The 12,101-nt window shown below is 34.5% G+C and overlaps 1 protein-coding gene across 2 annotated transcripts in view; it reads right to left on the reverse strand.

Annotated features, from left to right (window-relative positions):
• Positions 1–12,101, reverse strand: part of VWC2L (von Willebrand factor C domain containing 2 like) — a 160,154-nt gene that overhangs the window by 131,515 nt on the left and 16,538 nt on the right. Inside the window, exon 3 of one of the 2 annotated variants that reach the window (XM_019446086.2) lies at positions 3,394–3,523. The exons of the other annotated variant lie outside the window; for it this stretch is intronic. Coding sequence (XP_019301631.1) covers positions 3,394–3,523 — 130 coding nt within the window. The remainder of the gene's footprint in view (positions 1–3,393; positions 3,524–12,101) is intronic. 2 annotated transcript variants of the gene reach the window in all.

A 12,101-nucleotide genomic window follows, 5' to 3' on the forward strand; every position in this document is an offset into this window, starting at 1 on the left:
CTTTCTCCTCTTATTTTGTGTGTGTCCAGTCATTCACATTTTTCCTGAATGTTTCTATTTTTTCAGACAATTGATGGTATTTTCTTGATGGTAAACTAACTGTAGTAAGAATGGAGTTTATAGCTTGGCTATAATTATTGATAACCCCTGGTAATCTTGCTGGAGGTAATCATTAAGACCAGGAAATCAAAAATTCTCTCTTGTTATATTATCAGAAAAAATTTTTAGTATATGTCTTTAAATGTATTCTTACAAATTATATTATGGAGAATAAAGAGAGGCCATCACTGTATGAGCTAGGGAGCATATTACTTTGTACTTTATAAGGTTAAAAATAAATTTAAAGATAATTGTTACATTTTCATCGGTAAACCAATGTTTTCTGGGAAAAACATGTATATATTATTGTATTTCCTTATTCTATTTGCTCTTAAGTAATCTGAGAATGAAGATTTTTATATTAGCTGAATATTGAGTTTTAAGGTCAGGTGTGGTACATTCTATCATTTTAAACTTTTGTTTTATATCTTTAAAGCCTCTTGCTCTTGGCAAGTTATATAATTCAGGAAGGCAGAAAAATTGATTTTAGTATGCAAAAACAAAGTATTTGGCAGCTAAGATAATCAGCACTTATGCAAACTAAACATTTACAATATTTATGAAGATTTAAGAAAATGTAGAAAATGTTATAGGACTGTTTACAAATTAAGATCTATTGCCTGTACCTTGAATCCATAGGGTAGATTTTTATCCTTTTTTCAATCTAAGACAATGGTGGCATACTTTAAGAAACAGTTTACATTATAATAGGAAAATTAATCTTGTATAGAATAAGGAAGGCTTACTATGTGTCGGAAATTTAAGAAATTGTTCCAGTTGTATTCTCTCATAATAAACATCTACTCTCCCCCTTCCCCTGTACCCCATCCTGGCTCTTCCACACAGGGGTAATCTGTTTCTGTTTTCTGGGCCAGGCTTAAAAAGAAAGCAAGCAAGATGTGGCTCAGTATGTTCTCTCAGTAAAATAGTATCATTGGTGGTCATAAGGATACTCCAGTGATTTTTAATATGCTTTTCTTTGACAATGATTATACTTCACTTTTTGGGCACAAGTGACTAATTAGTGTTATTTAATAATAAAAAATATGTCATAATGTTATATTACAATCAGAGTTCATCTTCCTACTAAGTCTAATTCAGGTTCATTTCCCTTATTAAGAAAAGAAAAAGGTTTCCTTTGAAATGGCAAAAGGGAACAGAAATGGTCTTTTTGTAGTGCATCATGAACAAAATATTGGAAAAGTTAGCTAATAGATCTTGTTCTCTCAACATGTTTTTCATGAATACTAATGGGCTACTAATGAATTAACTAATTAATTGAACAATTAAAGTCCATTCATTATATGTTTTTATACAAAGAAGGTTTCGTTTGAAGACAGATTTCTACTCTATAACGTGGAGTAAAGTATAATAATCTTGGGTTACATCAAATTAAAGGTGATTAATTTGTAGTGGCTGATTTGACATTTGGTGTAAACGTTAACTCAGGACATATTACAGGTTTTGGTGTGGGGTAGCTAGGATTATGTGGTAGTGAATGTGTAAACCCTGTGTTTTAAATACATGGTCTAGAATGTTTTAATTCTGTGAGTACTCTGAATATGTCCAGATGATAGTTTTTAACTATAAGCATGGTTTTGTTTACCATAAATATGAAACAAAGCCAACCAGGGACACCTAGGGAAGAGAGGATCCTCAAGGACCTGTTTAGACAGTTGCTTCTAGAAAAAAAACAGTCTTCAGTCAAAGACTTGTCAATCCTATTTTTAAAGATTGATTAGGTAGCTGATTTTTTTCTTCCTTCTGTCCTTGGAGAAAATGAAAAATAACAGGTCCTCTTCCACTTTAGACTAACCATTCATATACTTGATGACAGTTAGGTCTCCCTTGAGCCTTCTCTTCTCCAGGACAAATTATGCTAACTCCTTCAGTCTGTCCTCATAGGTCCTATTTTTCAACCATTAAATCATCTTATTGTTCTTCCCTGTATCTTTTCCAGTTTCTTCAAAATCCTTTAAAAATTATAATGTCTTAAATTGTATATATTTACATATATTTTATAGGTTAGGACTTCAGGTTGATATTTATTTCCACCTTCTAAGTCAGAAAAGATGGTCACTATGACACAGGTCAGTTGGATGAAAGGAATAATAGTAAAAATAGAAGTCAAGTGAGCAGCTTCATATTCAACTCAGTGGATTCTTATGATGCAAAATGGTAAAACTGTGCCTGCAAAAATGTCCTAAGTGTTCTTTATAAGTCCTTTGGGAAGACACCAAGACAAGAAAACTATTGTAAAAACAACTAGAACTGCTTTTGCTTTTTATTTAATAAACGGATACCTCCTTTTACTAATTATAATTCTATAAAGAAAAAGATTAGCAGATGAACTAACATAATGGCAAATTCAGGACAAAAAAAAAAAAAGGTGAGTAATAGAAGAAGATGAGCACTTGTGAACTCAAGGAAGGGCACAGGGATTCTGTATAAGAGTGACTTCAGTTATTAAGAGCTAGAGCCATTTTTTTTCAAGCAGTCATTAATGCCAAGAGGGGGCATTTGTGGAATGCTACCTAGCGTTGCTTTATTTTTTGGCAGCACATGACCAGTAGGAAGAGCATGATACTGGCTTTGCTGATATGCTGCCCTGGGTCTATGGCACTGCACTGTGTTCTCTTCAGCATCACGTTGATTTTGAGTGATTTACATACAGTCTGCATTCAACCTCTCCATTCCATGAAGACCAAAAAGGAACCCATAATCTTAGAAACCAAGTTTCCCTCTATCCAATTCCTGTGAGAGCGAGATTCCAGTGTAATAAAAACCTACAATAAAGGCCCTAAACCTTCTAGTCTTTCTTACTTCAACTTAAGTACATTAATAATTGAATTTTGTATTTCTTTGATAATTCAACTTTAAAGTAAAAGGTTTTTCTATGCCCAAAGCCAAGGATCTGGCATTTACCCTACTCTCTCTCCTGGGTTATGCACTATGAAATGGGGTGAACTGCTTCATAGCTTCCAAAGAAAGAAATTAAGTCATAACAAAAAGATGGTTTTGTGTTCTTTCTAATATCCTCCCTATAAATCAACAGTCAATAATAGGGACCACAACAGAGCTTATAAGAGCGTTAATTCCCCAGATGTAAAGCTTTGTGAAGCACCCATTGCTGGTTTATTTTCACATTAAGTTGGGATAAAAGTATAAATTTGCCATGCCCATATTGAAGAACCACAGGCAAACAGTGGGCTCTTGCATCGAATGGTGGGCAGTGGTAGAATATTTGTGTTTTGCACTAACCCCTCTTTGAAAGCTAATGCAGTATGGTCTTACCATTTTTGCAGACAGGACAACACTGTTCTGGTTCATAGACTGGGTTGACACACTCAGGAACTGCGCAGTCTGCTACAACACAGTGAACTTCATTGCTGGGCTCACAGCGACACCATTCACATGGAGAGGGCTAGGAACAAATCTAAAATTAGCCCCTTTTCTCCTATAACTTAATGCTTGCACATTCATATGCTGTTAGAAGATAAAACATCAGTGTTTATATTGGCTTTACTGTATCAACTCCATTTACCATGTGTATGATCATTCTTCCCCAATGGAAAGCAACCTGGATATCCAAGCCAAAGTGGGTTGCTGTGTGGAGCTCAGGTTGCCATGAGCAACTGGGGCACTATGGGATGACTCTTCCTATGACTTATGTTCCTACTTTACAAAGAAGTGTTGGGACAACTAATATGTCACCTCTTGGTTTGGTTTGGTTTGGTTTGGTTTGGTTTCCAGATGCACTGATTGCCCTACCTTCCTCTGGCAAACAGGAATGACACTGGATCATGTGAAGTAAGTTTTTGCTATTTGTCACTTTTCTTCCTAAGAAAGAAAAGGATTACTGAGAAGCAAGAAAATGGTAAATGGACATCCTAACCCTTTGTATGAACTCCTTTTCAAGCTAACCTAGGCTCTAAATGGCATTTTTTTTTCCAATATGAATTTTAGAAAAGATTGCATTTGGGATCCAAACGTTCAGGTACTGCCTCTTGAAAGATTTAGCGAATACCTTTCATCTTTCCTGCTTGCTTTTATGAATGAACTAAAATCAATTGACTTAAAAAGCCACTAGTTAGAGTCAAAGACTAAAAATGGAACTGAAAAGTGATTAATTTAGAGGAGAAAAAAAAAAAACAGGCAGAAAACAATTTTTGTCTCAACAGTACTTACCAGCCAAAAGTGAGTTTGATATTTTCTGTTTCTTTTCCACAAACTGCCTATACCACAAATAATCTCAAGCAGTGACCATTTTGTGATGTTCTCATGTTTACAAGTTCTATCTCTCATTTCTCATGCAACAGAGTTTGGAATTCTGGAATAAAAACTTGGAGGTCTCAGAAGTTATACAAGTGTCTACTTCTCAAATCATTCCATTTGTTCTGAGAACATTCTACCTCCAGTCCTATGCCACAGTGCCACAATTTGTGTTGGAAATCTAATAGTCCAATAAATCTTTCTCACAGGCCACAGTCACTTTGAGGTAAACATTTTGCGTTGTAAAATGCAATTTGCAAGTTCCTCACTTGCAAATTGTGTTAATTAAAGCTCTCTGCCTTTGTCTCAGTTGCTACTGTCCATATCAGCTCTTGTTTTTCTTCAACCTGTGGGGGTGAAAACCTTTCAACTAATTATTTTCAAATTAATGTTACCTTTGCTTTCTGCTTGGAGAATGAGAGTCTAGCTTTCAATTATTTTACTTTCCGATTTAGTAGGAGTAAGAGAATTAGACATAGAATCTGTAGGAAAAGTATTTCTAACGTTGTCAATACATTCATTGAAGGGTACAGTTAAGCTCCTGACTGTGTGGTGAGATGTGTTAAGTAGTATCTCAAAGCAATATATTAGATCGTCCTAAGGGCTGGGATTTTTCTGAAGCTCCTCTACTGAAAAATCTCAGGAAATTAAGGAAAAGACTTGATACCATAGCACATTATTTGTTGGCGAAATGTGAGAAATCCTGTGAGAAAGGAAAATTCTTGCTGCTCTAACTCCTTATTTCACAAGCCCCATTGTGCTATCTTAAATTCCCAAGTAAAATGGTCAGAAGCTGTCTCCCTTTCCTTCGTTAATTGCAAAGAATTTTTACATAGGCTTCTGACGTGCATTTATGGTTAATATGAGAGAAAAAGGGAACCACTAATATGGCTTCCACACCCTGCCCTTCCATAGCTGTGACCCTTCATTCTTGCTGCAGCACGGGCTGATCTGTGCAACTCTAGTGGACTGATTCAGCCATTAAAAATCCCAAAGATCCCCTAAATTTTCCAATGCAAAATGTTTACTCAAATTAACTGTGGCCTGTGAGAAAGATTTATTGGACTATTAGATTCCTAACAGATTATTCAAGACACCATTCTGACTCAAACAATGGTTTTGGAAATGATTAACTACTGGATATCATGCCAAGCCATTTACCTATGTCAACTTACTTATTTCTCATAATAAGCCTATGAAGGAAGATTTGCTATTATCTTTATCTCATAGATGAGGATATAGGCTGAGAGGGTCAATAACTTCCTTAGGCCTAGGCAGCAAGGGACAGAGGCAGGATTTGAACCCAGGTGGTGTACTTGCTATAATGTCCTGCCAGTGATAGCAAGAATCACTATTCTGGGTACTCCCATTTGCGTAGTTCATTTTACAGTGGTTTGTACCCTTCTCTATGCAGGCCAGATCCAGAGGAATAGCCATTAGGAACTGAATAATTGATTTATGGAAGATACATACTTCTGCTAAAACAGGGAATTTCACTAGGGTATTTATTGCATAAAGAGGTTATTATGGAGCCATAGAGCTTTTTAACCTTCTGCAAATGTAAATTAGTAAGAAAAGAATAGTAGGTTGAAGTTAAGTTGCCCTGAGGCTCACATCCTTGGGGGCGTTGGCATCTTTAGCCTCGTAACCACACTGGGGGGTATCTGAGAGAAGTACTAACAGATGATGGTGCAGTAAAGACCCAGGGGCATCTATGTGAAGCCAGTGGAGACTGGATGTATATGCCCTAGAGTTCTGAGAAATATTCTGAGGAAGAGCTATGACTATAAGGCTTGGTGATAAAAGTACACCTGATATTTTAAGGGATTTTGAATAATGAGAAACATAAATTGGAAAAATGAAAGTATCACCCTAGCCACTGAGGGACATTTTCTTTGAATCTTCCCCTGACTCTGACTTTATTCAAATACCACACCCTTCCTGGGTCTAGAATCTCTTGTCAGACACATGCAATTTCCTCTTTTGTTTTCATTAATTTTTTCCCGCAAATAATCTCTTTCAGTCCATTTCTTCTCACATCTCCATGTGTGCCCCACCCCACTCTGATGCTCAATCAAATTTAACTCCTTGACCTTACTCTAAAGCCCCTTCTTTCTTCTCCAGCCTTATCAGGACTTCGCTTTCACAAATTCATCAGTTCAGATACCAGTAATTTCTTGCCCAACTTGACTTCTTCCACTGCCCCTGCTTTCTCCTGCACTTCTGAAAAGACATTGCATAAGCAGCAAGAAGTCCCTGGGAATGAACAATGTGCATTGTTCCTACTTTAAAAAGCCTTCCCACCTTGCAGCCTAAAACTTAAAGGTTTGGTGCTTTCCATAATCTTTACATCTTTAAGGGCTGAGCTGGTTGCGAATTTCCTTTTATCAGGCTCTTCAATGTGAAAACTATAGATTAAATCTGAAAATGTCCCTGTAAAACCAAAGATTAAACAATAAAGCTATGCTTAGAGGAACAGAGGAACACAGGAACAGAGTAAGTACTTGGAATAAAATTATTCTTACTCACTTTTTTTTAGAAGAACATGTGAAATTACAACTAGTGACTTTTGTCAGCTAGAGATTTGGTCAGTAACATGATTAAATGACACCATCCTAAAATTTTATACAAGAAAAATCTTTTTTCTAAGAAATCTCACAGAACATGTCATTTCTGTGAAAGCTTTGGAAAATAAAGTAACATTCACTATATATACCTTTACATAAATTTTAATTAAAATTATGATTAGAAGCCAAATGTATTAATGCATGTATTAGATAATCTGATAATTTTATGTCTGTTATGAATCTGTACACCTCCTGCTTAGGGTTTTTGAATATCTAATGTGGACTCTGTTTAAGTAGAAACATGCATTTTATCTGTACTTCCTGTTATCACTGAATATATTTGCATGGCAAATCCAAATGCTGTCCCAGCTGCCCCCAAATTTCAACGGGGTTTCCTACTAGATACATATATTTATTTATTTTCTGATTAATAGAATAAAAGGGGATTTAAAAAAATTGATTTAGGTAATTGGAATCCAAATTTTTCTCCTTGGTATTAGAGAATGGAAATATGACAATACACATCAGTTTTTTCAATGGTTAACTTTTGAAGACCTTGAAGCTAAAATCCCAATGCCATTGTCTGTGGTTTTTGAGAATTCTTAGAAAATTGAAAGGGATGTGCCAGAACCATGAGAATAGTAGAATGCTCCATGATTTTTTGAAATAGAGAAAGTAGCCTGAAACTAGTAACTTAGCTTACTAGAATAATTGAGTAACTCCAGAAAAATTGTCAAATATGCTCTCTGTGAAAATTTGGAAGTGAGGTAAATCATCACTAAGAGTCAATGTAGGATTATGAGAACATGTTAATACAGACTGGTTGCATAGAATTTTCAAAATGTTTGTAGAAAATGCACATTTATTTTGGATTCTGAGTACACTGGCTTACTTTCCATATCTGAGGAAAGTCTGGATGTTTGGTTTATATCACCGTACCTTGTGGCATCATTATTTATGTGGAGGCTGTTACTGGAATTGTTTGTAGAGCTCCCATGAGGAAATAGTCACAGCCTACCAGATTTGTTACCCAAATTCAATTCTCAAAGTGACAAGGGCATAGCAGTGTTCAGTTTACTATTTTAATTTGATGAAGTTTACAATAGTTTTCTTACAAGTTGGAAAACTCTGCATTTGGAAAATTAGAAAAACAATATTTCCTTTAGTTGGCTTTGTTTGGATGGCTGTGATATCATGGTTAGAAGACACTTCTCTATAGCCTTAGTACTTAGAACTTCTGGTCTCTGATGCTTTATCACTGGCTGTGAATCTTTGGAAAATTAGATAAACTTTCTGTGCCTTAGTTTCTTAATCTATAAAATGGGAATAACAGTATTACCAATTTCACAGAGTTACTGTGAAGCACATTAAATGTGTAAGACAAATTATAATATTATTATTTTATTCACTTGCAAACTTATTGATGGTGTTTTGAAAAAAGTGTAAAATTGAACGATAGCATAAGACTAGATTTAAAAGAATATTTAGGTTATTTTTCTTGTTCAAAGTGGAATCTGATTACAGAGGTGGTTGCAGTGAAGTTTTATAGAACTTGGTTTGTTGCAGGTCAGAGGGAGAATGTGTGAACCAATAGAATTAATCATGTCAGAAACATATTGAAGAAAAATTGTTGTTAGAAGTCTCTAGATAAAGACTAATTGTGAACCATTAAAATGATCATCATAAATCACTTAGGGAAAGGAAAAGAAAAAATGAAAAGCAACAAACCTGTTTTCCTTCCCTGATGTCTTAGCATTTAGATGTCAACTCAAATGCCCTTTTTCCAAGGAGCTCTTCCCTGATATCTTTCCATCATCCTTCTCCATCACACTGCCTATTCAGAACTCTCATCAGTGCATGAGGTTATCTTACTGGTTTGAGTATACGTTTATTTATTTTTATCTGCTTTCCCTATCATTATAAGCTTCTTATAGTATATTGTTCATTGCTATACTCAGCACCAAGAAGATATCTTAGCACATGATGGATACTTAACAAATATTTGTTAACATATACAAGTCATTTATGCATAACCTATGTTTTCTTATTTGTAAAGCCATACTTCTTGGGCAGCTTCATCTATGTTAATCATTCATGGATAGGATTCTGATTCGATAACATACTTGCATTTTATTTAAATATTATAAAGGGCACTTTGTGGGGAAAGGTTCCTGACTATGAGTCATCAAATGAGTATCTGGGTTACAATATTATGACAATGAACATAAACTTACTTTTTAAAGGCAATTTGAAATTCACATTACCCACCATGTGGATCACAAGTTAAATCAACCTTCAAGCACTCCATTGACTAGACTCTCGCAGTGGATAATTATAGACTTATTGCACTAGCAAATACCATGATAACTAAATTTAGGGTAAGAATACATACAGAGGAATTCCTCAGGAGTCTGCGAAAAAGCTAGTCTCATTTTATAATGTGTGTTAAGTTTAATGGTTGCCTTTTAGACAAAATGATTTTAGTATAATATAAACTATTTTTAAGGAAAAAAATAAAACAATCCTGATTTTAAACAAATCCATTTTCCTAAGGGATGACTTAGATTACAAAGTCCAACAAAACACAAACAAAGGAACAAAGCTTGATTCCTAGAAAGCCTCCCATGAATTGTTGAAGGCTGAAGTGGTGAATGAATACAGTATTCTACTGCCAAGTTTTAGCACACTGCTATATCAATGGCTTTCCTTCTGACCAAGTGATATTAGGCTTTTCATACCATATGGTACTCCATTTATTTGATAATATTGGCAAAAAAATATCAGAGAGAATATAGCTCAGATTGCTCTTCTAAAAACTTCCCATTAAACAACAATTTAAAATTTGATCTCCACCAAGGAAAAGATACTGCTTTAAGAAGCACTCTTCTTTTAGAGATAATTTATGGCATAAATTTTATCACTTTATGGAACAAATCTCATTACTTTCAAACTGTATGAGAAATTTGGAATACTATTTCAAAGTTGCTGATGCCTGTCAGGAATCTCACTGTTCACTTCATTAAAATATACATTAAATTACAGAGTACAAGAGTATTTAGCATCCATTGCCACTACTGTAGCCAGTAATTTGCATGCGGCAGATGTCACCTAATAATCAATACAGCCAATGGATTTTAAACAAAATTCACAATCCTCTGAAAGAAAACCCATTGCACCAGTGATTAAAATGCTCCTCAGTGTCCTGCATCAAATGGGACTGTAGTGATTTCTTCAGTGATCTGCCCTATTGATTGGAGCACATTTGAAACACTGAGGTTGTAAGTCTTACCAAATTATGAATATAGAGCTGGAATTTCTTTAAGAATTTAATACTACTGAAGTAAACAGAAAACTGGATGCATAGAGTTTTCTAAATAACCTCAGTTTGTCAGCAAATGTGTATGATGTTATCATTTGAGTAACAAGTTAAATAATAACTGTTCTGGCTTTGTCTAAGAAGTTGGTACTTTGATAATACATTATGGAATATTATTATTCAGTTATCTATCAAAAACCACTTTATGTTTTTTGAAAACAAACATTTTAGCCAGGTGATTGTAAGGAGTACACACAGCTTTGCCCATGTAGATATAATATACTATGTAGACAATAAACTAAAAATCAGAAATAAGATATATGAATTTAAAAATTTATTGAGTATATCTATTAAATGCATAGCATATATAAGATAAGGTATATAAAGTATACCAAGATGAGCTATATATGTAGCCTGTCCTTAATAAATGACAGTCTACAAAAAGAAATATCTATAGAAATAAGTTTTGATTTTGTAAAACAAATTATTTTTCATAAAAATAACTGATGGACCTATTATAAGGTCCTATGGACCTATTATAAGGAGGATAGAATTATTGGAGTTAATCTTTCTATTTTTATTTTTATTTATTCTGACCCTAATGTAAAACACAATAATATTGCAAAGAAGTTGATGAAATATCCAATCTAAAGTTATTATTTATCAAGTATAAAAAATGTTCACTCGGTCTTAAAATTTACCATTATAGGGACACCTGGGTGGTTCAGCCAGTTAAGTGTCTGACTTCAGCTTGGGTCATGATCTTGTGGTTCATGAGTTCAAGCCCCATGTGGGGCTCTGAGCTGATAGCTAAAAACCTGAAGCCTCCTTTGGATTCTGTGTCTCTCTCTCTCAAAAGTAAATCATCAAAAAATTAAAAAAAAAAGAAACTTACCGTCATATTTGCAACACAACAGTGGCATTATATTAATGATTTTTTTCTCTGAAAAAATTTTTTTCCTAAAAATTTATTTAAATGTATTTTGGCTTATTTTTAAGAGCAGGCAAGTCTATAGTTACATACTACCTATTCTAATAAGCTGATGGTATATAGAACCAATATTTTTCTTCTGAATATTTTCAAGGAATTTCATGACAATAAAACCCAGCTTTTTCTGAAATATGAAGAATAGCACACAGGAAAATAAACTGTAGAGAAAGAGAATGTAAACAAAAATATCTTTCTTGAGTTACAATCACAGATGTATTTTTTAAATAGGCAAAGTATACTTATTAAGGAAATAACAGTGTATATTTAAGAAAAAAAGAAAGAATGTGTTAGCTGCCTCTACTAGAGTCTTCAAAGGAGAACCCAAAGATATAGATGAAGGCTAGAAGATTCACAGTGAAGTAAAGATTTTGATAAAGTGTCACCCCTATCCTTGTGAAATAGCCTAGAAAAGCAACAGCCTTTAGTCCTTCACTGATAAGCTGGATTGACTTTTGGCTTTGATACATTAAAGACCCTTGACGATGAACAGAATATGTTGACTACAGCCCGTATGTCTCCATGGTAAGGATTCTCCACTTATCACCTATTTATGCGATAGGAAAAAAAATGAACAACTGTATAGCTTCAAAACTTTCCTGTCGACACTAAAAAGAACAGATTGTTGATATCAGTTAAAATCCAGTCATCTACACTAGCATTAAAACAGGGCCATGTGTGCGTGGGGGAGAATACATTACCGTTAGAATTCTACAACCTGAAAGAATCATGTTAAGAGACACGTAAGACCAGGCCTGTTCTATGAGAAACATTGAAAGGAGGTGTTTTGCATGGTTGTCACTGAACTCAGGGCTTTTCAGGGTGTAGGATGTGAAAATATTAGGCCTAGAACAACCAA

Source organism: Panthera pardus, unplaced genomic scaffold (genome assembly GCF_024362965.1).
Source record: "Panthera pardus isolate Hobbes unplaced genomic scaffold, ASM2436296v1 HiC_scaffold_10, whole genome shotgun sequence".
In the NCBI taxonomy this organism is placed as follows: Eukaryota; Metazoa; Chordata; class Mammalia; order Carnivora; family Felidae; genus Panthera; species Panthera pardus.